Source organism: Nesoenas mayeri, assembly GCF_963082525.1.
Source record: "Nesoenas mayeri genome assembly, chromosome: Z".
In the NCBI taxonomy this organism is placed as follows: domain Eukaryota; kingdom Metazoa; phylum Chordata; class Aves; order Columbiformes; family Columbidae; genus Nesoenas; species Nesoenas mayeri.
The window spans coordinates 24178709-24203898 of NC_137542.1; the positions used below are offsets into that span (position 1 = coordinate 24178709).

The 25190-nt window shown below is 49.6% G+C and overlaps 1 protein-coding gene across 1 annotated transcript; it reads left to right on the forward strand.

Annotated features, from left to right (window-relative positions):
• The first annotated feature begins 8239 nt into the window (after positions 1-8239).
• KLF9 (KLF transcription factor 9) lies at positions 8240-24420 on the forward strand. Its single transcript, XM_080362351.1, has 2 exons — positions 8240-8946; positions 20556-24420. Exons 1-2 carry the CDS (start codon positions 8478-8480, stop codon positions 20786-20788), a joined length of 702 nt encoding a protein of 233 aa, XP_080218477.1. The 5' UTR covers positions 8240-8477; the 3' UTR covers positions 20789-24420.
• The last annotated feature ends 770 nt before the right edge of the window (positions 24421-25190 follow it).

The window sequence follows — 25190 nt, forward strand, 5'->3', positions numbered from 1 at the left end:
GCTCCAGTCCCTTCAGCATTTCTGTGACCCATTGCTGGACTTGCTCTAGTGTATCCATGTCTCTCTTGTACTGGGAAGCCCAGAGCTGGACCCAGCACTCCAGGTGTAGCCTCACCAGTGCTGAACAGAGAGGGGAAGGCTCACCTCCCTCCACTTGCAACCAGCATTCCTCCTGATGCCATTCATTTTCTCTGCTGCAAGGGCAGACTGCTGGCTTGTGTTCAACTTGGTGTCCACCAGGAACCCCAGCCTTTTACTGCAAAGCTGCTTTCCAGATACTTATTTTGTCTGGAATTAATTTTTACTGACAAAGAATTAAACTTCCTGAAGAGAAGTCTCCCGCTGAGCTGCGCGATGCCACCAGCAGTGGCAATTACAACAGTACTGTAAATTTAGTTGCTGGGTACTCTTATAGTTACAGCATCTAGCATGGCTTCCCAGTACTATACTTGAGAAAGCTCCAAAGCCAGCCTGTGCTAGTACTTCAGGACTCCCACTGCTGGAGGATTTGCAGCGCTGGTAACGCAATGGTGGAGGACTGCAAAAGGTCCTCGCTTCCTGAGGAAAATTATCCATGGGGAAAACACAGGCATCTTTGATTCCAGCTAGAACACTAGGAAAGTCTAATGTAAAGTATGAAAACACCCCCCTCCCATAACACTCCTTTTGTTTTTGATGAAAAACACCAGTAAAGGCGAGGGATATGAGATAAAATAATTCTGCACATAAGTGGAAACCAAATATTGTATTGCAAAACATTTAAAAAATAACTTTCATATTGAGAATATACAACACAAGCACTCCCCGAGTTGTTTCCCTGCCTCTCACCTTCCCTAAAACCTTCTTGTCAGGAGCTGTCGTCATGCAGAAAATCTTGAACAATTAAATTAAGGGAGAATAACCTGCTGTATTAGCTCTGCAGGCTTTGCAGAGAATTAACACCTTCGGGAACTGAGCCCAGGAGCCAGGGTGAAATGCGAGGGTCCTTGGCGCTGGGGTGGACAGCAAGGTGCCTCCTCGCCTCGTGGTGTCGTCTCAGTTTTGGTGATGGGTTAATGCGACCTGGGAAAAGGGGGATGCTCAGAGCTGGTGGGGGGGCGGGGAGGCAGCGGGCGGGCGGGGGAGACCGGGCAGCCACGATCCCGCCCGCCGGTCCCGGGGCCGGCAGGTCCCGGCGGGTGGGCAGAGCGAGGGGAGGCGGACATGTTAGCGGTGTCGGCCGCCCCCGCTGCGCTACCGCGGGGGCGGGCGGGCGTAAGATGGAGGCGGCGGCGGAGCGCGGCGGCGGAGGGCATCTGAGGTGAGGAGAGGCGGAGCTAGCGATGGGGACGCCCGTCCCCTTCCCGGGAAGGAGGTGGAGGAGGTTGAGGATGGGCTGTGGCTGGAGGAAGGGGTCGGGGGGGTCGGGGGGGGAGATGCTGGGACTGGGGCATCTCCGCTGCACACGTACAGGCGCGACCGCGGCGCTATTAATAACCCGCAGCAGCCCGGCGCGGTAGTTGCAATACCCCCCCTCCCCGCCCTCAGTTCCTCCCCCCTCCAAAAGTGTGCACCCGCAGGCTGCCAACCCCGCCGCCCCCGTGCGCCGCCGGCTGCCCGCTCCCCGACAGCCCGCCCCGCCTGTGGTCTGATGCTACGATCCGCCGCCTCCCCCGAAACGAGCAAATAAAAACAACAAAAAAATTTAATTGAGCATATATTCTGTATATTTATTATTTAGATATGTATACATTGTGTTTGTTATATACGTAATATACGCACGTTTATATTACATATGTGTGATATACAGAATGCATGTAATAGACGTAACGTATGTGATATCCATGTACGATAGGTTTATTTTATATATAATATATAGAAAGATGTTTACGTATTATATTTAGATATTCTATTTCGATATTTTATCTAAGTATTTGTTTTATACATAAATCTAAATTATATCTATGTTTGAGGGCTTTTTGGTGGCAGTGGCCGCGGCGAGCGTTGAAAAGGACGACGCCGTGGGCTTGCAGGGTCCTCCCCGCTGTGGAAAAAAAAAAAAAGAAAAAAAAGAAAAGAAAAAGATACTGATAATTTTAAAAAATAAAAACAAACAATAAAATAAACCAGCACGGAGAGGAAAACAGCCGCAGAGCCCCGGGAGCGCGGTGCCACCGCGGCAGCGGGGGCGGGGGGAGCGGGGGGGCTGTTTCCACGCGGCTCACGTGGGTCGGTCGCGGGCGGGGGGAGGGGGCGGGCCCGGCACCCCCGATCTAGGGCAGTTTGTTCAACTGCGGTAACGGGAGCTCGATGTTCCCGCAGCGCGGGGATTTCTGAGAACTGGGGCTGTGTCCTCAGGTGAACCCGGCTGCCTGCTTCCCCCTGCCTGCTTCCGAGCCTTAAAGCGGCGATGCCGGCAGCGCGGTGGGACCCACCTCTGCCGCTGCCGCACGTACGCCTGCAGCCCGCAGTGCGGAGCGGGGCTGCGGGCAGCTCGGGGGAGGCAGGCAGCGCTGCCCGGCGGTCTCTCCACCCGGGGACAGAGACCCTGGACCTCGCTGAGAAGCTTGCAGGTCCTCCAGGGCTTCTGGCTCCGGGTGGTGGGGCAGAGCTGGGGTCTGTGACCGACCCCCAGACCAGGAAACATCCATCTCTGTCCTCGAAGACCTCACACCTTCCTTGAGGCACACGAACTGCACTTCTGCTTGTTGCATTCCCATCCTTCTCCTTTTTTAGATGTTTTTTTTTCCTTTTTTTAAAACATTTTTTTCAATGTGTCATCCAGGGGTTGAGCTGCACAACAATGCTTATCGCATGTATCGCAGCATCTCATCCCCATGACGCCCTTCCACAATAGAACAGCAGAGCTGCGATGAACTGATTCTTGCTGTTGTGTCAATGTTGATTACGAAGTTTTGAAGGCCTTGCCTCAACAGACTTACCTGATGAGCTCTGACCTAGCGTTCATTAATGGAAACGACAAAAAGATGTTTTGACCTGGCATAGCAGCACAAATCCTGAGAAAGGAGCTGGAATGTCTTTTTTGCATCAGTTTATGAAAACACATCCTTTCAAGCCAGCCATAAACTGAAGCTGATCCGCGGTCCACATTCCCCATGTACGTTACGTGCTGGCTCTGCTGCCAGTTCATTTTTCATTGAATGTCTTGACTGCAGTCGAAGGTAGACGTTCCCAAATTAACATTAGTCTAGTTTTCTGCTTTTAAACTTGAGACTCACACACCCATACACGTACTGAAGGATGGTGTCTGATGCAGGCTGTAAAATCCATCTGGGATCCTGGGTGCGTACTCAAGCAGCTAGCCCACGCTGAGTTCCATGCTGCCATGGCTACACCACCAGCAGGGCCCAAACCGAGTTTAAATCCAGATCCCTGGTGCCCACATGGGCTGTAATTTTATTGAGGCACAGACCTGCAGAGGTAAGCCCCAGGACACAAGAGTTGTCCTTCTTTCTGAGGTTTAGGATCAGCAGAATTGGTCACAGTTAAGGACATGAGCTGTGATCGAGGAGATACTAAAAAGAGCTCAAGACCCGTGATCAGTCCTGCTGTGCAGAATATGGGTGGAATTACACCAGATGATGTTAAATGTAAGAACAGAGAAACACTAATTCTTCAAGTAGCAAATGGTTTGCCACGCAGAGTAACAAACAGGAAAGGAATGCATTCTCCCATACGGCTGTGTATCCACAATGTTTATTCTTAGAGAAAGTTGAATTTGAGACCTTTAATCCTCATACTCTTGGATTTTAAGGCCAGAAGTGTTTTCTGTCAGCAGACTACTACTGTGTGGCTGCTTTTAAAATGGAAGGCCAGTTTGCTAGTGTAAAAACTAGTTTCAGCATAATCGCTATGTGTCGCAAGCCTTTATATGGCAATCAGCTGTGCTAGCTCATTTTCCCCTTTTGATCTACGAAAGTTGAATTTGAAGGCTTTTGTTACTTCAGATGGCTCTATAAAGCAACTTTTGCCTGCACTGTGCGTTCAGTGACTGAGACAATTTCTTCAGAAGGTTAAAACACTTCCTTCCTCCCACACCAGGCTTTGCAATGGGCAGTTGCTGTTGTCTGATGGAAGAGGTTGCTGTATTTCCCTGATAATATATGCAGACAATCTGGGCAACACATTGGTATGAAAGGCAGCTCATACGTGTAAAATACTTTACAACGTGTTCATATTTATATGACCACTGAATTACCATTCTGTAACGCTGCCAGAATATCAATCACATAACAAATTTTCAGCATGGTCACAGCCTTTAAGAACTCAGGTCAGCAAACAGGCCATTTATCTTGGCATATAATTTCAGCCATTTCTAACCATCAGTTAGTCCTCATCATCTTGTCAAACTGTATGGAGCTTATACCATATATAGTTTCAAGGGCCCTGGAGAATTAAAAAAGTGAAAGCAGAAACTGGAATATCGCTCAGAGCCTTTGGCCTCAAAATATTAGCAAATATTAATACAGAGGCAGGATGGAATTCTTTATTTTGTCTGAGTAGGAAGACACCGTCAGAGAAGAAACTTCCACGCTCTGTAGAAGAGCCCACAGGAAAAAATTGAACAAGGTTTGAAGGAGAACGACTGACTCCTGATGGTCTTTACATGCCCACTTGCTCCTCAAAAAAAGGTCTTCTCTGACAGCAGCACTCAAGGTCACTTACATGAAGAAGCCTTTGGAGCACAAAATCTTGAGGGCTCCTGCAGACGGCAGGTTTCTCTGACCATGCCTGCCAGGCACCTGTGTGCCATCCTCATCGTCAAAAACAGGGTGCAGTGTTTTAGGCTAACATCGAGCACAGAGTAAGGGTACAGGAGACTGGGGTGGGGGGAGCATGGACAAATGGAGAGCTGGTGTGCTTTTTACTCTGAAAACTTCAGCTTTTGAAAACAGAAGACATTTTCAAAAGCCTCAGAGAGAACACATAGCTCTTCTTCCTCCACAGGCTCCCGTCTCTCACAGAACCTGTGCACACCCTGGCTGCAGCAGAGCTCTGCTCCTGGGAAGGAGCTGCCAGATGTGCTCTGTTCCTGCAGCTGCAGACTGCACAGAGGGCAAACATCTGCCCATGAGGAGCTGTTTTGAAGACACAAACCACATTGAATTTGGACTCCAGGCTTTGGAAAGCAAGTGCCATTCAGTGCTGAAGCTGCTCAAGGTTTCAGGGCTATACTGAAATGCTGGTAGCAGGTTTAAGGTATTAACTCTACAAGCTACAATAATCATCCTTGATTAGCCCAGGTATTGCAAAAACTTAGCTTTGCTATGGAGCTGTGGATTAAGTGTATGCTCTGTAATCAACTCCAAATGCTACCACGACCACAGTCAAATCCAAGTTACAGCCCCTGTCACGGGATCACATGGAGACAAAGGCATTTGTAAGCACGATCCCATTCCCCGGCACCTACGTGCTGTTGTTCAGAAATTAGCTGCAGTCATTTTGATACTGTCTCCAAATATAAAATTCTACTTCATAAGTGTCATTTGGACCTAATTAGCTTGGAGTCTTGGAGCTTTGGACTACTGCATACATCAACATGAAAGGTGTTATTTTGTCTTTAATAGGCCACATATTCTTGGAGGCACACCGGAATTACTGTAAAAGCTCAGTATGCTTCTTCGTTATGGAAATGGCCACAGACTGTATTCTAGCTTTTGAACTACAAGCCAAGAGTTAGCTCAAAACAAAACAAGTTAGCAAACAAAAAAAAGTCTGGGCTTTTTTTCTTAGTTATTAACACGTCCGTCTCTGAGCTGTATAAATTAATGTAAGAGGTAACGAACGATTTGTTAATAAGATGATTAGCCTTGGGTTAGGCAAGTCATCTTCTGAGAAGCAACCTCGGTGTCACCAAAAGGTGGAGGACGACATCTCCTAGCAGGAACTTTTGGATGGTGTCAGCCAAAGAAGCTCTCAAAGTGCTGTGAAAAAAAGCTGACCAACAGGCAACTTGAAGCTATGGCCCGGATATCCAGATTAATGTACCAGGGGGGCAGCTTTCAACAGAAAATGCTATTGCCCCTCTGAAGGGAACAGAAGGCTGCAGCCACGGGTACTAAAACAAAAAAAGGCACATTTATCAACAGTATTAGGGTTACAGGAATGACAACTGTTCCTCCTTCCCACCTGATCTGAAGATTACAGCGTCTTATTCTGCCTGATGTTTTATAAGCACTGGAGGCCAATGGATGCTGGATAGGCTGGGAAAAATGCTCAGAGAACAGGGCAAAAGTGACATTCATCTTCTAATGGCTGTCTTGTTAGGTAAATTGCTCTGTTCATGTTTTCTGTTTGATCTTCATCACCCTACAGATGATTCAGTTACAGAGACACTTGTTCTTTTGTTTGCATTGTTGTTTTTTTTTTTTTCCCAGCTATGATATGCAAAATTATTTCAGCCTTATACTAATTATCCATGGCAAAGGATTATTATTGCCTGAGGTTTGCACCTAGAGATTTAGTGTGCTAGCATACAAAATGGCTGATACATACTCTTTTTTATTTCCTGCAGTAAGAGAGCAATGCCGCCTCATTTCTGTAGCCACTTCTCCATTATTTTCATTCCAGTTGAAGGGATTAATAGTAATTCACACAGCTCTTTACTATTTGGTCCCTGTCTGTTTGTGTAAGGAAGGATGAGCTGCAGCGGGGGACAGCGAGGTTCGGTTTGTGACTCTTGCCGTGGCTCAGTCTGGTGGGGCCGCAATTTGTGAAAGGAGAAGAGAACTCCTCCATCTGACAGGAGTGATTCTGCAAGGCTTTCAGAGCCCCCCTGGTTTTACTTTGGCTAATGCTGTATGGAGGTCTGTGTACATTATTTCGAAGGCTGGATCTTTGCCCGTTGTGCTCTCTCTCGAGGCTTCCAAACCAGCAAAAAATACGAACTAACATACTTAATCTCTCAGTACTGCTGGTTTATGGATAGTGACAACTTCTTTCCTTTTTTTTTTACATAGCACTTGTTCCAGAAAATATTTTCTCACTTTTCTCCTGTAGAGCGCAGGTCAGTCAGCCTTCACAATGGACTGCGAGCTCTGTGCATCCGCTGGAGCAGAAGGAGGTGGGGGGGATGTTATTTTGGTAGAGACGGCAGGTTTTCCGGGTTCGTTTGAGCTTTAACCAGCCCCAACTCCGCCAGCCGACACGCAGGGCAGCAAACCCTTTCTGCTGCGAGGCGGAGCTCCCCCGGACACCCGCCTGCCCAGCCCAGGGCAGCGGCGGCCCCGGGGGGGGCGGCTGGAGGGTCCCGGCCCCACCCGCCACCTGTTTTCCCTGAATCGGAGGGAACTGTGTGTCTGGGTGATGACGTCGTGGCGATGAAATGTAAAACGGCATCGGGTTTCTCGGGAGGGTTTCGCAGGGCGGCCGCTCCCCCCGCCGCCCGCCCGCGGCGCCCGGGGAGCCCTGTCCCGAGCCCGGGCGGAGGGGCGCGCCCCGCGCGCAGGGAGGGAGGGGCGCGGTCCCGGTGCACGCCTTGGTCACCCAAATCCCGGTCGGGAAGGGCCTTCCCACGGCACGGGCGGGGGGGGCGGGGGCGCTCTGCCACCCCATCCGCCCTGCAGCCCCCGGGGCGCGGGCAGGGGCGCGGGCAGGGCGCGCGCTGCCGGCGGGTGGGCGCGGCAGGGCCGTTCGCGAGCGCCCGCCGGGTTTACAAGTGTTGCGCACCCTTCGGAACCTCGCGCTGATTGGCGGGGGCCTTGCCAGTGACATCAGCCGGCTCACTTTCCATTGGCTGGCCCGTTGCTGGGACCGTAGGGCTTCCAGGGAGGCATTTAACTCGCTCGGCGCCGCGCGGCCCCGCCGCCCCGGGCGGCCCCGTCCCCGCGGACCCACGGCCGGGGGTGCCGCCGCCTCGGCTGGGCAGGGGCCGCGGGCGGCTGCGCCGGACCCGCGGCGCGAAGCGATCCGCCGCGCCCCCTCTGCCCCCACTTCCCAGCGCTCCGCTACGTCGCCCTTTTAAGCGGGCGCGGCGGGGCGCCCGGAGTAGCACGCGGCCTGGGGAGGGAGCGCGGCGATTGGCGGGGCGGCCGCCCGGCGGACACACCCCCCCTAGAAAAGGGGAGCCGTGAGTGGCGGGGGGAGAAGGTAAACAGAGCCGGCCGGCCCTGCCCGCTGACCAATCGGGGGGGCGGGAGGGGGCTCCGAACCTGACGTGATGGGATTCGGCGCGGCCGTCCCCGGGCAGGAGCACGCGGGCGGCGAGCGGCGCGGGGGGCGCGCGGCGGGCGGTCTCCTCTCCCCCGGCCCCCGCGCCGGACCCGGCCCGGCCGAGCGGGCGGCGGGCGCCGCTCCCCCCCGCCGGCTGCGCGCCGCCCCCGGGGGGCGGCGGTGAGGGACCTGCCCGGCGCCCCGCTATTTATTTTTCCGCCTCCCCCGCGCCGCGGGCGGGCCATGGCTGGCGGCGCCGCGGCCGGCCCGGCGGGCGCGCACTGAAGGCGCCCGGAGACCCCCTGTCGTCGGGGCGCGGCCGCACCATGTCGGCCGTCGCCTACGTGGACTTCGTGGCGGCGCAGTGCCTGGTCTCTATCTCCAACCGCTCCGCCGTGCCCGAGGCGGCGCGGCTGAAGGTGCCGGGCGAGGGAGAGGCGGCCCGGGAGCTGCGCGACCCCCGCGACGCCTGGAAGGACTATTGCGCCCTGCTGGCCATCGCCAAGAGCCTGCTGGAGCTGAACAAGTACCGGCCGCTGCCCACCCCCTCCGTCTGCAGCGACAGCGTGGAGAGCCCCGACGAAGACGCGGGCTCCGACAGCGACGCGGCCACCGAGCCGGGCTCCAGCCCGCCCCGCAGCCCTCCGCCGGGGCCGCCCCCCTGCCTGCGCGCCGCCGGGGCCGCCCCCAAGGGGAAGCTGGCTGCCGAGAAGCGGCACAAGTGCCCCTACAGCGGCTGCGGCAAGGTCTACGGCAAGTCCTCCCACCTCAAGGCGCACTACCGGGTGCACACAGGTCAGCGGCGGCGGCGGGAGTGGGGACTGGAGGAGGGAGCGAGCGCTTGTCCTCGGGTGAACTCGGCCGGCGGCGCGCACGGCGCCCCCGCGCGCCCCCGCCGCCCTGCCCTTCCGCTTTGGATTTTGGGGCCATTTTTTTCTTTTTTTTTTTTCCCCTTCTCCGTACCCCCATTTTTTTGCCTTTCTTCTCCTCCCATCCCTCCGTGCCGGACCGGCGCCCCAGGTCCGGCGGGAGCGGGCGGCCGCCCCAGGTGGGGCTGCGGCAGCGCCTCCCGCCGCGCCCCGCCCGCTGCCTGCCCGTCTCGGCCGGGAGCGCCCCCGTCCCCTCTGCGGGCCGCCGGAGAGCGGCGTAAAACTTGTCGTGGCCGGGGTGGGGCAGAGGGCGGCTGCGCTGGGGGACGCCGAGCCCGCGCGGGGCGTCCGTCAAGGAATCACCGGGAGAGCGGGAATCGGGTTTTCCGCTGGTGTCGGGGAGGGGGGAGGGGAGAAGCGGGGGGAGCGGCTGCCGCGCGGCAGAATTTGGCACGTATTCTTAAAACAGGCGGGGGCGGGACAGCACCCGCGGGCTGCGGACGGCTGTGCACTGCCCGCGCCTCCTTGCTGCCCGTGCCGTCGGAAGCCGCCTTTCGCTCCCCGCGTTTGCAGCGGCGCCCCCGAGCTTCGCTGCGTGGCGGGGAGCGGCCGCGGAGCCGGAGCTGGGGGCGGCGGCATCTCCCTCGCAGCGCGGCGAGCTGCGGCTCCGGGTTTGGCCGGCACACCCCCCTCCGGCGGGCGAAGGACCCGGGGGGCTGGAGGGGAGGACTTGAGAGGCACATCACCTGAACGCCACAGTCTCCCCCGCGGGCTCCCGCTGGAGCAGAGCCCCGATGGGGAGAGGGCTTTGTCACCCAACCCTGCCGGGCTCCTCCGGCCGAGCGGGTTTATTCGGGCGCCGTCCGCAGGGGATCGGCCGCTGCTCTGCCCGCCTGTCCCTGCCGGTGCCGCTTGTCGCGACCCAGCTTTGTCCGCGTCCGCAGGCGCTTCGTCCGTCAGGCTGCGTGCGGCCAGACCCCTGTCCTCGCCTGGGCGCTTTAGAGGGTGTGGCAACATGGAAACCTAGAGATAAAAAAAATAATATCTGCTGCAGCAATTTGTACTTCCTCCGGCTCTGCTGAAGCGCGAAGGGGACAGCAGTTGTAGACTTTTTTTGTTTGGTTGTTGTTTTGGTTTGGTTTTTTAAGCCCTCCTGGTGCAGGTGGATGAATAAAAACCTTTACGTGTCTTAATTGTACTTGAGGTCACAGTGCAGTACACAAGGCTGCTCAAAAATTGCTCTAAATGAAAGGGTTGTATGCAAGTGGAAAGGAGCGGATGAGAGGAGGCAAATGCTGCCAATACTTATTTCATGTACTTCACATCTGTTCTGTAGATGGCAGTTCTCTTCTGGATTTTGTCTGTTGGCCGGGGTGGTAAGTGGTGAAGTACAAAACAAGTTTATCACCCGTGGAACATACTGCAAGGCATCACTGTAGTATTTAAGGCAGCCCAGGTAGGGCACGGCCCCATCAGAGTCCCAGCCAAACTTCATGGCTTTGGCTTGTCTGTGCGCTGCAGAGCAGACCAGCGCGGGTTGCTTACCTGTGCTCTGCTGGCAGATCTGCTGGGTGCTTAGCTCGAGAGGTCGGGAGGAGGAGGAGGAGGAGGAGGATTACTGCATGTGGCTCAGTGGTGAGCTCTGCAGTTAGACAGTTAAGACTGCCTCAGTGAGGTGGGAAAGAGGATGGTCAGTGGTGACCCTGGGTTGACCTCAGGACCAGTGCCAAGGATTATTGTGTTATCGTCTTAAAACCTGCAGCTCTGATGTTCTTTTGGAGGCTGAATGTAACTGATGCCTTGCAAAATGTTAGCTCACAAGTGACAAAGAAAATGCATTAGCATCATTTCCACTTACTACCCCATGCTCAGATATCCACTCCTAGATGGGAACCAAAATAGACATCAACTGGGATGACATTCTGTATGATGACATGTAAATTATGTACTGTACAACCCACACGACTTGCTGTAAGCAGTACTGTTATAATAAGTATCTCCTGAAGTGGCATGAGGTTTAGTGTGTGGCCACAAATAGGTGGCCATAGCTCCAAGTAGGAGATGTTCAGCTCAGATGTGCTGATGTACCGTCACGGTAGTTCTGTGTGATTAAAACCACTACAGATGTCCAGCAGTAATGAACTCTCTGAGCTTCCTAATGTGAACAGTTAATTGCAGCTAACTGAAATGCCAAACAATACTGCTAATGTTAATTCTTTTTATAGATGGCAGAACAATTCCTTAGCAACAGTGGGATTCAATGGGACCTCTGGAGTTATTCATAACTACATATTGCAGAGCATTAATGCTCCCTCCCTAGTACCATTTTCTTTCCTTTTTTTTTTTTTTTTCCAGATAATTTCTCTCTCATATATTTGAGCCTCTTGAATCGCTTTCATCTACCTGCCATTTTTATTTGGGCCACCAAGTGGGTTTCTTGCTGCTTTGCAGCTTTTAGTGGAAGTAGGTACACAGCCACCAGTAGAAGCTTCCTGGTCTTAAATTTTTAATATTTAATCCCAGTCTTTCTGTCTTGGAAGACAGGTTCAGGATTTCCGTTGACACCCATGAGTTTGCATGTAGCCACAGCTCTTTCTACTCATGGACATTAACCAAACAAGTTGGGAAGCTCTGATTACTGCTCTGTGCTGTGTAGTGGTGGGAATATAAAAAGTCACCAGGTCAGCTTTGGTAAGTAAATGCAAAACAAGAAATGAAATACCAAATAAATGTAGAAGAGCGGAAGACCAAAATCTTGATGCTCAGAGGCTAGAGGTCTGTATCTTATTAATGATTCTTTAAACTTGTTGGTTCGAAGGCATTCCATATCTCAGAGACTAAAAAAATATTTGCAAAACTGTTTGCTTCAAGTTTGGGCCTTTGATGATGACTCTGGTTCAATTTTCCAGAAGACTCAAGCTAGCCATCCATCAGAAATTGTGTTCTGAGCCGATCTCAACAGAAAGTCAGTGAATGGCACTGCACTTCCTTATGTGTGCAAAGAGCCCCCTTGCGTGTGCTGCCAGTCCTGCTGAACTTGGTGTGACTTGGTGTAGCAGGGTTCGTAGGAGGAAGCCAAAGAATTCTGAACTCTGCCCCTTCCTGAGGGGATAGTCCTTTCATTCTTTGCCAGGCCTCCACTGCTTCTGCGATACGATCAGGCACTTCTTCATTCTGTCATGTACGTGTTCCTGCATTCAAAACGTGTTAACTTGCAAAGGCACGGGGATACAAGGACAAGCACATCACTGGAACTGAGCTGTTGCCTCCCCGTCTGTTCACTACCATACAAAAGTAACTTGGATTTTATTACAAAAGTTCTGGTGTCTTGAGCAGGAAGAGTGTCAGAGGTACAGTTGTTCTGTGTGAGCTGTTTCCAGCAGCATCTCTGAGGGGCATGGTGCTTGGTGTGGAAGAGACAAGATGTCGTTATCCATGATGGCTCGCAAGCCAAAATCTGTTTGTCAGGAAGGCAGGTGGAGGGATAGCCCCACAACGTGGCTGTACCTTAGGTTTCTCCATCCCTTATGGGATGATGTTACGGGAATATAGGACACCTAAACTCTGCTGAAGCTCACCAGTGGCAGGAGGAATTAGGGTTGGTGTATCTGCTTGGGACTCTTGAGCATTGAGATGGCACGACCAAGTCTTGCAGACTTCCAGCCTATAGAAAAAAGCCCAGATGCATCAGCAAGAAGTGCATAAGAACCAAGCCCTGGAAGCAATGCAGAGGTCAAGAGAAAGCAAGGGATTCGGCTGATGAAGGAATTGACAGGCAACAGCAGATATGCAGAGAGTAACCTTGAAAACGCATACACTTCTCAAAATAGGTAGTTTTAGAGGTTTGATTGTGGCTGGTAGGGATTATGTGTGGAGTTATTGTTAGCCTCAAAAATGGTGCCAGGGGCAGAGCTGAGGGTGCACCTTAAAAGAGAGAGATGTGCAGGCCAGAGGGTTTCCAGGGAGAATGAAGGCATATGAGAGTAAACAAGCAATCTCAGTCAGAAGGCCTGGGCAGGGAGTTGTGGAGCAAAGGGCAAGACACCGACAGGGAGAGAAACTGCCAGGAGAAACAAACTTCAAGGAAGGTACATTCGCTATGATGATGTTAGCAAGCCAGTTAAAGTGCATCTGGCTGCTGAGAGCAGATCCTCCTTGTCAGAAAGGAGGGACAGAGAAGGTACTATAAACCTAATTCGTGAGATGCCTTCTCATACAGGACCTGTAGGAGCTTACTCACCTGGGGAGGTGAATCCCAGGTGCTTCTCAATACATGGTGCTGCAGATTGATGGCAAGTTCACCATCAGGTACCCTTAATTAAGAGGCTGGACACACAAAATACATATGCGTGAAAAGTTCTCCGTCTAAAGCTAGCCTTTTCAGCCAACTGCATCATTGTGTAGACCGAGTCCAAACAATACCAAGATTTTTGTTACATCGGGCAGCTGATGCACCCTTGAGCTCTCCTGGCATTTGTTTCTCGCTCATGTTTGGTAGTGGGGCTGTAGGCAGAGGAGTGGACCCGTAAATCTGCCATCTGCACAGTGAAGCTGGGGAGCATTTCTGGTAGAAAGGAGAGGTAAGTGCTGCCACTGCCTCGTGCTGCACTGTAGGTGTCATGGTGTCGATCCAGCCCCTGCCTGCATCAGTTTGGTTTTGACTGTGCTGCTTTGTTTTTTGTGTTCTAGATTATCAGTAGCTCAACAGACAGTACAGATGCTGATATGTTGACAATCCTCTGCTCCCTGGGAGCTTTTTTGGGTATTTTGTGTGAGCATAAGCTGAAATTTAGCATTTTAAGCCCCTCTTATCCAGCTCATATGATGTCACTTCGCCAGATCCTATAGAATAAGACTGAAGAGCAGCAAGTGGAGCCAGCAGGACACTTTTTGCTAAATTTAGACCTCCACCTGAAATGCCCATTCTCAAGGGTTAATAGAAATGTGTGGATTGCTGGAGTTCTAATGGGCACATTTCCAGCTCTCAGAGAAACACGGTCATACTGACTGGAAGCCTTGCCAGCTGAGTAAAATAGGGAAAAATCCTAAAGATTAAGTTCAGTGTTGCCTGACTCCCGGTTGCTTTTTTTTTCTGCTAAAAAATAAAACCATTAAGCTGGTGTATGTGTTACAGTGGGAAAGCACTTCAGGAAGTTTTGTGTATTAATTGAGTCAATGTGAAGAAGTTTACAGGTAGGCCAGCAGCACTGAGCAGGTGTCACCCATAGGAGTTCAACTCCTGTTTCCAGATGGTTGTATTGAAAACGCAGCTTTACTGAGTTTCCTGCATGCTCTTGTGCTGTGGCATTGAAGACTGTGTGGTGGGTGTCACCTGCTCTTGTGAGCTCGTGTGCCTTGCAGCCCCAGTGGTGAGGATCCCTGCGGGAATGATTGTCCCCCTTGGTCGGCTGCCATGCACCGTGGCCTCTCGCAGCTCCTGAACCTGCAGTTGCAAAAGCAGAGGGGGACAAGGTGAGATTAAATGGCCAGAGTCTGGGGTAGTGATGGCAAAGTGTTTACTTGTGGTAGCTTAGCTCATTGTCTGTATTCAGGTAACGGTGGCTGTGAATAGCCTGAGAGCACTCTTTAAATACCTGAAACTTGAGGGAAGAGTCAGTTGAAATACTGGCTAATAAGTTCATAGTGAAATGACAAAAATTATATTAGCATTCTGAATGCACATAAAATTGCATTCCTCTTTCCCCTGTCAAAGCTGTTACCACTTAGTGAGCATTTAATCATTCAGACAGGACAGGTGCCTAGACCTTGTGCTCTTCAGTCCCAGGTGAGTGCCCTAATCACTAGGCTAGGAGTTGGTCTCCATTGTTCAGTTAATATTTAAATATTACTGTAAAATGGAGGAAGTTGAAATCGAGATAAGATAGGAAAGGAGAAAAAGTAGCAACTTGTCACAGGTACCTGAGAGTATACTGCTGAGGGCACTCCTCTTGGCTAGGAAAGTGTAGATTTAACTCTCTGGTTAGCTTTGGGGAGGTGTCTCCTCTCCCAGGTAGCTTCCCCAGCTGATATATAGAGATAGACATATCTAAGGAGGCACAGTCCCCAAAGGCTTGCAGCGGGGTCCATGATCTGGCAGAGAAGCTCTAAGGATATCCCTTGCATCTGATGCTTTGTAGATGGGGGTAACAGCAAGAGTGGGTCTCGCTGGGATTTAGGCTCCACAGTGGTGCATTTTGGCAGGTGGTTTTGCATCTGGTCTTTTGAAAGAGACTCAAACACCTGCGTGTGCAAGCATCTGTTGAGTGGTGGTTTTGAGGAGGTCAGAGCAGTCTAAATACTTGCTGAAAGCAGAATTTTAACACCTGAATCATCCTGTGATGTTTAGTCTTGGGTGCTGGCAGAATAAAACCCTTGCCGCAGCTCATCCATCCGCTGACAGTCCTGTAGGCAATGTCTGTCTGATTTGTTGCCATACCCAAGGGCCACAGTTTAGGTGTTGCAGAAACCCTTGTTTTAGGCACATGGTACCCAGCATCCTCACCGCTGATCTCACCACTCTGCTGTTTTGCACCAGCATCTGTACCTTGTGGTTTGCCACGTGTTTTCATGATCTGATTTTGGAATATTTTTGAAGAGGAAAAAGGCTGTTTGAAGGGACTCTGATCTCTGCTCAGAAGTGGATGTGCAAATGTCTGTAATACTCATCTTCACCAAAATGTCTTATATGTGGACACAGTCAAAATCCAGTGTCCCACAGGTCAAGATGTGGAACAAGCAACATACTGGGGAAAAACATGATAGAGACCTGAGATAGCAGCTGTTCTGTGGCAAGGAAGATAGCCTGCGTTTTTGTGTTGTTCTGTTTTCTTAACTCTTGCCATAATCTGGACCGTGTTTTTGGCATCCATCTACAGACCTTGTCATTCTTCAGGAGATGCAGAGATACGTGAGAGCAGTGGCTGAGTGGGAACACAGCAGAAAAAAAATAGAAAGAAATGCTTATTATTGTTATGTCTAAGTCAAAGGTTGTGTAGGGTACCATTAGGTGTCCCTTCATGCAGCTGTAGCTACAGTCCACTTGGCTTTCTAGTTAATGTGTGACGCAGTGTCATGAGCGTTATTTGACAGCAAACTGCTCTGTGTCAGCTAGTGCTGATGCCAGACTGAGTTCGTGGCTGTGTCCCATCTCACTTTTGTCAGTGAGGAAGACAGTGTGAGCCTAGCAAACCATTCATCTTGGACAGGCTTCCTTCGACACCAGCAGTAATGTCTGAATGTCATCTGTAAACTCAAACAGTTTTAGTAATTCATGTAGAGTCAGTACTTCATTCCACCACAGAAGCTCAGTGTGCTCGAGTCTTACTGCATGTTCTGTTACATGACAAGAGAGTTGCCCAAGTCTGTTAACATCAAATTTGTCTTCAGCTTTTTCAAACACACCCTCTCCCCTCCCAGAAAAATGTCACCCCTTATTTGTCCAAACAAATTAATCTTTGTTACAGCCACCATGAACTGCAGCTCCTAACCTCAGTCATCTACATCTAAAGCCGCAGTTTTTAGTGAGAAGGCAGATGATAAATCAGGATACCAGTTACCACCTGTACTATTAAAAAGTCTACTAATGCTCACTCCTGTGCTTTTTTCGGAAACCCTCCCTGCACTAGACTGCAATGTGGGAAAATCTGAAATGTCCCAGGGTAGGGCAAAGAAGCTAAATAATTTACTGTCTATTCAGAGTAAAATGGAAGTGGAATAAAATAAAGTGGACCTGCCTCAGGTCATGCAAAGCAGCTTGGATACAAAGTTTAAACTCGCAGAGAAAGAAGAAACTAACCATTTGTGGTAGAGAGTGGTGAGGAGGAACAGGGAGAGAAGCTCAGGTGAAGCAAGAAGGAAAAGGTCAAAAGGATTTGCAATGGCCTTTATATCCATATGGGATTTACAGCAAGCCAGGGCTGCATGAGCAGGTGTTCTTCAGACTCCAGAGAAGACCTGTGGAGGGCCACCATTACTTGTGCTCAGCATAGACTGTGTCTCCTGCTACATTCCTGGTGGGACATAGAACAAAGAAGGAGAGTTCTGCAGACACACCTATTCCTGTAGCAGTTTATGCTTCAGTTGTTACTTCTGTAAGCTGCCCTGGAGATATATTTTATTTATTTATTAAGTATTTACATCTTCTGTTCAGATCCTATCACACAGTTGTAAGGAATCATGATATACCACTGGCCATACTCTCATCCCTTGATGGAAATAACATCTAAGACATATCTTAAAACGTAAGTAGCATGCTGCCACTGAAGGAAAGGTTGTATAATAGCACTCTGTTTTGATGGTTCATTCTGCTGCTTTCATGCTTTAGCGTTACTACTCCCAAAACTAAAGGATAAAATCATATGGAAAAGATACTTCTTGGCTGCGACATGACACAGAAATCCCTGTCTCCAGATGGAGGCAGCAGTAGCTTGCACTGCAGCTCCGTGTGTCATTGCCTGCCTGGCTGTGTATGAGTTGCAAGACCTGTTTGTTCCGTGGACTCTTCCACAAACATCTCTGCTGCTTTGAAAAATAGCGTGTCAAATGCAGCCAGCAAATACAGCAACCAGCTTTGCTGAGTGGACAATCATCACATGTCGTCAGGCATCTCTGCTTTGCTTTAAAAGCCCCCTGGACGCACACTGCACCCCTGCTGTGCAGCTGTGAAGTCCATCACTGAAGCACCGTCCTTCTGGGCCAGTGTCACCTGTTACGGCTTTGTCACCAAGGGGAGCAGCAGATCTTCAGGCTCAGAGACAAGCCCTGAGGGGCTGGAAAAGCTCCCCCCGCCTTGTCTCTCTGCTCTGGGAAGTCTGGAGTTTAATGCGTCCCGGTGCCGGGGATTACGCCTGGCCTACTTTCACACACAGGCTTGCAAAGTGGCTGTGACAGCCTCCACGGGCAGCCACTGCCAAGGTGGTGAAGCTCTTCTTGGCCGCCGTATCTGGGGGCTTGGCAGTGGGCGGCAGGTGCCAGCAGTAGCAGCTCTCATGTGTCTGAGGGGGTGCAGCCGCTTGTCCCCAGCAGCATCTCCGCTGTGTGTACCATGCCTGGGCACGGCTGCTCTCTCGTTGGTAGCGGGACTTGCCTCCATCTCACCAGGCTCCCTGTAGCTCCCAGAGCTCCCCTGTGAGCTTGGGGCTGGTTCCCCGGGGAGTGTGGTGCCAAATGTGCACAAGGGTCCTGAGCAAGCCCTGCCTTTGCCCAAGGCTTTGTGGTTACGCTGCATAACCTAAAAGTGCTTTCCCCTGGCATGTGAAGTGGGTGTGCGGGATAGTGACAGTGGAGGTCGTGCTGCTCACATCATGTTTCAGAGGGAATTCCAGTAACCAGGCTCCATTTTATCTTCTCATCTGTCGTTCTAGGAAGGCAGGGGGGAAAGCCCGGTTTCTTGAGGGCTACATAGGGCCAGATTCAAAACATTCATGTTAGGCACCTGGATTAGATACTACTGAGCCTCAAATATAGACACTTCACCCAAGAGACTGTGGTCCTTGTTATCCAGCCTGAACACCTGGTCTCCTTGTGGTACAGTTAGGCAATTCTGCAGGATGAAGAGCTATGCTGAGGTAGATGGTTGGAAATGTGGCTTCTGTGGATGGGGCAGGATGCCTGAGCTGCTCCCACTGTTCTGGGCAGTAAGTGCCCGACATCGAGTCATATATTAGATGCCTCCACACATGCAAGATGTACAGTGCTTCTCCCACGTTCCAGGGGGGAGCTAGAAAGCTGTTCTGCACCTCCCACTGCTGCCTCCTTCCAGGGGCTGTAACAGAAACGGCGAGATGAATAGCAAAAGAGCAGCGCAAGGGAAGCGCTTGCCTTGGGTGCCCAGGGCAGCCAAAGCTGGGATGATGGTGGGCACCGATGCGAGTGCTCTCTACAGCTCCGGGTGCTGCTCGGCTGTGTAGCCGCGGTCATGGCCTTCACGCGCATGTAAGCCTATGTACTGTTTTAATTAATTTCTTTTATACAGGCAGTGGCTGTTTGGAAAGGCTTCCAAGCATGTCTGTAATAAAAACGCACAGCAGGGAGCCAAGAAACCTGTTTATAAAAAAAAAAACATAGCTCTGGGTCAGGATGGCTGGCAGCTGTGCCTCCAGCTGGCTGGGGCACGTCTGCCCGCTCAGCATCCTTCTCTCCTGACTGAGGACCAGCATCGCCACGAGGGGAGCGGCTGTACCTGGTCCGTCCTCATCCTCCCTGCCCTTTCAGGTGCCATCAGTCACTCTCTCCAGCCCTGTTTCTCCTCCCTACAGATCTGCAATACGTTGCACTGCTGGTTGTCCTTTTGGCATCTGGGCTGTTCACTGGAGCATTTAGGCTTTTGTTGTGTCTGGGGAGGACTTGTAAGTGGCTCCTTTTTTTGCAATCTGTAAATGTAAAGTGAGCTTACCCATTGTGCCAGACTTCACAGTACAAAGAAATACTGGAGTTCTTGAGTTTTGTTCCAACCCATCCAAGCTGGAAAACTCCTGGGATAGTTTTTGTATTTCACAGTTGACTATAAATAGCTGTCACATAGCTGTCATTTATATTCCCTTCAGGAGACTCTTAAGAAAGGGAATGAAGGCATCAAACTGCAGTGGTGCGTGCTGTCTGTGACCAAAAGCGTTCGTGCTAACTTCAATGCCTTTGATTTCCATCTGTGCCACGGACTAGGGTCAGCCTTGCCAGTTGGGGGGCGTTGGGTTTGTGCCTGTAGGCAAAGCCTGTGCAACCCGCAGAGGTGAACTGCAGGGATAGGGGTGCCAGGAACATTCCAGTGAGTGCTGTTCGATCCTTACACCCTTGCTTTTAAAAGCAAAGGTGTGGTGTTCTGTAGGTTAAGGTGTTCGGATTGGTTCATCACCGTTGTAGCAAACATTAATACTGATAGAGCTGTGAATAATGAAGTGGTTTTACTGTCCTCGAAGCAGCCATCTAAGAGACTGAGAGGACACCTATACTCTCTGGTGTACCTTGGGTTTCTGGGGGAAGGGAGGAGAGAGGCACATGGTGCTTCCCTCTGCAGCTGCAGTGGTTTTGCTCTACGTGTGTGCAGCCCCGAGGCTGCACCGCTCTCCCCAGCCCCTCCCCGCTCACTTCTTCCCAGGCCAGAGCGACTTGTCGGAGGTGAAGGATTTTTTTGGCTTCTTCTCTAACAGTTACAAATGATTTTATTCAGCAGAATGGAAGTGTCAGGGGAATAATACTGGCACTCATTTCCCAAACCTCCGTAATGAGCCCGACATGAAAAACATACAGGCACAGGCAGAGCTCATCTGTTGTTTTGACAGTCTTTGGGGTCATGTAAGGTTCTGCACCAGAGTGCGAGTTGCATGCGGTTGGAGGGGTTTTTGGCTTCTGCTGGAGGTGAGACTGAAACCTGATGAAGCGAGTCATCAACAACTCCACAGACGCTGGCACCGCGGCACGAAACAAAAGCAGCTTTTTCCCCTCAGCAGCATGTTCCCTAGCTCCTCGTCGAAGCCGGTACGTGCTAGCCTGCATTACCCCTGCCCCCCTAAATCTCTTGTCATCCTTTCCTCCCGGCAGGTGAGCGACCATTCCCCTGCACATGGCCTGACTGCCTTAAAAAGTTCTCCCGCTCCGACGAGCTCACCCGGCACTACCGAACCCACACCGGTGAGAAACAGTTCCGCTGCCCCCTCTGCGAGAAGCGGTTCATGCGGAGCGACCACCTGACAAAGCACGCCCGCCGCCACACCGAGTTCCACCCCAGCATGATCAAGCGATCCAAGAAGTCCAGCTCCAGCAGCGCCTTGTGAAGGCAGGGCTGGGCCGGGGAGGGGGGCGGCGGGAGGCGATCCGCAGTGAGGATGCAGGCAGCCGTGCTCGAGCATGAGCCTCCGCGGCGGTGCCGGCTGCCCTGGTGGGCCAAAAGCACATGTAGCCGACATTCAAAATAAAACCGTACTCCAAGCCCCCCTCCCCATGCTCCACCTCCCCAGCCTTTGCTGGGAACAGCGGTCTGGAGCAAGTGACTGCAGGGATGAGAGGAGTTAAGGGGATGCCCATCAGAGGAGGCGGCCACCTCCTCTAATGTAAAGCTTTGATGCTGATGTACATACGTCTGGCTGGATGGTCCGGCCTCTGCCACAACAGTAGTGTGACCCCAAGGTCTTTGTGATTGCTGTGTCATTAACATGTTTTGTTGAACAGTGTAATGCTGCTTGTATTTAGAGTTCGTCAAGTAAAACCACTTTCCGAGTCACATATATAACTCTCAGATAAAAACTCCATAGCACATTGTAGAAGTGGGTTTACTTCTGTCTCAGAACTATCCTGCATTGAAAGAGACTGTTAAGGTAAACATTACATATGTTACTCATAGCATCTGATTGATATACTGAGATAAGGTGAATTTATACTCAAGAAGGCCCATTGAAGTAAAAGGGTCTTTTTAATTTTTCTTTGTATTAACTATACTTTTGAATATAAGCTGCACTTTTCCAGTAAAAACATGTATAATTCAAGCAGATACTTAAAGCAAAAAACCCCGTAACAGCTCAGTCATTTTCTGACCAAATATGTATTTAGGTCTGTTATTCACTTACCTGGAAAAATACAAGTCAGCCTAGATAATGTGGTGGGGTTGTGGGAGCAGAAGCATATGTCTCTCAATTGATCCTATACTTTTAATTTGTCAATAAATACAGTACTGTACTATAGAAATGCCACTAACAGTGCTTTATTCTGCTGTGTTTTGTTTGAATGGGTGCATAACAGCAGCTACCATCTTTATAAACTGCTTCTTTTTTAAAGGCTTTTTCTCTTCCTACACTTGCCTTAAAGATTTATTCTCTTCATACCCTTGCCTAACTCCTGCAGAGTCCTATGGGAGTTGTGTGTGCTTATGGAGAGAGTAGACCTTTCCTTAAGAGCACTCTGCTAATGGAAACAGCTGAAATTATTGTCAGGAGCACTTTGGAAGGGCTCCTGTTATCTCTTGATTGCTGTTTTTTTGTAGAGTATGGGGAAAACCATGAGCTAATTGAAGTACAGCATGGAAGTTGTGTCATAGTACTCCTTATGGCATAAGCTTCTCTTGGTACTTTTCATTGTACCTGTGTGATGTATGGCAAGTCAAACACTGATAAAGGCAATATTACTTCTATCTTAAAGCTATTTTTTGCTCTTTAAGAGGAGCAAAATGATCACTCACGGGCAACTTTTAGTTGTGCTCATTAGCTGAGTATTATTTTGTTTTAATGTTAAAACCATGTAAGAGGTTATCAGTGATTTTCCCCCCTCTCCAAAACACCCAGCATATAGGGGGGAGAATTCTGTTTACACATTATTTTTTTCAGAAGCATTCTTCTCCTGTTTGGTTTTTATCCCTTCCTCCAGAAGAGGATGGGGAGGTGCAGCCCTACTATAGAGACTTAGGACCTAATTCATCTCGTGAGTAACCACGTTGAAACCCAAAGTGTTTCCACTGCAGATGAATTTAGGTCATCCTGTAAAATTATGTATATAAAAAATCTTGTTAGTACACCTGCAATTCCAGTATCTTATTGTTTTACCTGATAAAAAGCTTGCTTCCTAGAAACAAACATAAAAAAAATGAACTCGGAGAGTAGAGTGTTTTCTTCTACAGTTGTATAAGGCTTTCTGCATTAGAAATCAGTTTGCATATAGTGTTTTTACCTGTGTAGTTCATGATAAATTCCATCTATGTGAAGAGAACTGCTTTTAAGGCATAAGGGGATATTGAGCAGTCTGTGGAATAAAAAGGGATGTGTTTTCTTCAGTGAAGACATCAGGAAACCAAGCACACTTTCTACCTCCGTTTCAGCTTTTTGAAACATTTATTTTAGAAACCAAACTTTAATTTCTGGTGTCCAAATTGAGTCATAGGGACATAAATTCTTCCTAAGAAAAACAGATAGCCTGGGGATCTGTGTTGATCTAGAAATACAGAAGGTGTTCTGCTTACCAGTACTGTTAATGCTGCCTTGTTGAGTGGGGTCAGGGCCACGTGTAGCTTGGTGCAATTCCAAGGCGAATGTATATTCATCTTCATTCTTCTCTGTGAAGATCATGCAAAATTTCAAATCCATCCTGCAGTCTGGATTGTTGCTATGCTGTAGAACAAATGCAGCACTTGGAAAATTAAGGCCTGATCCCGTGAAATACAAGACACCCTCACATCCCATCAACTACAATGGGAAGCCACAACTGATAAGCAGCTCCTAAATCAGTAGGTAGATGTTTTGGTCACTTCGCTACCAGGACGAACCAATACATGGAAGTAAATAGCCAGATTTATGGTTTCTACCTTGTGTATTTGGGGTAGAATGCACATCTAATGAAACACCATTGTTCTGCAAAGTCTGAAAAAGCCAACAGGCTGGGGGGACTTCGGTCCACATGACAATGGGACGTACAGGCATGTGTCATCGTGGTGTGTGACAAGATCCTGTTTCTGAAAAAAACCTTCCTAAATAGTAACCAATTTGCTGTAATGTGTGCTGTGTTTCAGCACTGGACAGACGGGATAAATGTGATTCATTAACCACTAACAGAATACATTGGGAATGATCAGGTTTAGAGATTTCGGTTTATTTTGTTCATTTGGGTTTTTTTGTTTGTTTGTTTGTTTATTTTTTATTTCAGTAAAAGCAAACAACGGCTCTAACACATAAAACAAACTGCAGGTTAGTTCTTTGCATCTTGAAGTTAAGTTTTGAAGAGTGTTGCAAATGTTGGAAAAGAGAAGGAAAATTAGGTTCTCTAATACCATATGTACTTGTTGTACTATTTTGGAAATACTTAATAGTGCTGAATTTAGGACAGCTCTTCTCCTTGGTTAAGAAAGCCCATTACTATAGAGAACTCATAGCTTTAAAGGCATAGCTATACAACATACTTCATTCTTGAACAGTTTTTTCATGACCTATATTACAGATCCGTTTTCAGTTTGCAGATGGACTTAGCCCAGCATACACCAGACTGGACACATACTTCAAAATGCTGTTTTACAGACTCGTGATCTGTAACACTGTAAAATACCAACTTCCAACAGTTTAATCAGTTTTATTTTTGTACAGTATTCGTATCCTTTATAAGTTATTTTGCTGTCCTGTTTTGTAAATCACATGAAATTGTAAAAAAAAGAAAATGAAAAAAAAAAGTAGGCATAGATGTTTTTTGTACATATGTATATATATATTGTCCAAATAAAAACAGAATTAAAAAAAAAAAACATGTTGTTTTGAATAATTGGAGTCAAGCAGTGGTCACGTAAACCTGCATGAATGATTATGACAAAAATACTGCTGCACAGGATGAGATCTGTGAGCTGAGTGGTGTATGAACCAGCTTCAAAGGTCTTGGTGTTGCTAGTCACTGTTAGACTGGGTCTTGTTTCTCTACTTCACCTGCGTGTTTTCACAGGTGTTCCTCCTCCCTGCCACTGCTGCAGGGAGACAGACACAGGGTGTTTGCAATCTGTGTCAAATGTTCTTTGATCTTCAGCTGACAGGTACTCAGTTTTAGGCACTGTTAATATATTACAAAACTTAGACACCTCGTGGAGGAGTGTCCCATCACCAGCACGCTCCGGCTCCCAGGAGGTCTCTCTCCCATTGCTCGGGCTGGTGCTCTCCCTCGCACCCTGCAGCTGCCCCACCTGAAGCTGATGATGCTTCAGCCTGAGCAGCCATGCTGCTGCCTTGAGATTTCCACGAGCTTGGAGGGGTTGCTGGTGTAAGGAGAAGAGAAAACACACCTGCTCAGCCTCTGAAGGAGGGAAAGGCAAGGACCCCTGTGCCAAAAAGCTCACTGATGTTTACAGATACTGACATTATGGTTGCAAAAAACCAACTACTTACATGAAGGAACTTAACCTGGTACATAGGAATGGTGCCAGGGTGTGACTGCAAGGTGAGACTCTGGACAGGCTCACTGTAAACTCCTTCAAACTGAAATAAAGGAGACTCTCTGAATATAGCTTACTTGAATAATTTTTCATAAGCATACCAATTTCTGACATACTGGTGCTTGAGGAACTGCATACACGCTGTATGGCTTCAATGAGGGCTACAAAGTTGGTGAAGGGTTTGGAGGAGAAGCCGTATGAGGTGTGGTTATGAGTCACTTGGTTTGTTCACCCTGGAGGAGGCTGAGGGGAGATATCATGGTGGCTACAGCTTCCTCACAAGGGGA

Bases quoted from the DNA above. Each gene is read 5' to 3' on its own strand.
- KLF9 (XM_080362351.1), top strand. From the start codon at position 8,478: ATGTCGGCCGTCGCCTACGTGGACTTCGTGGCGGCGCAGTGCCTGGTC. The intron at 8,947-20,555 runs GTCAGCGGCGGC...TCCTCCCGGCAG, and splicing joins GCACTACCGGGTGCACACAG to GTGAGCGACCATTCCCCTGC.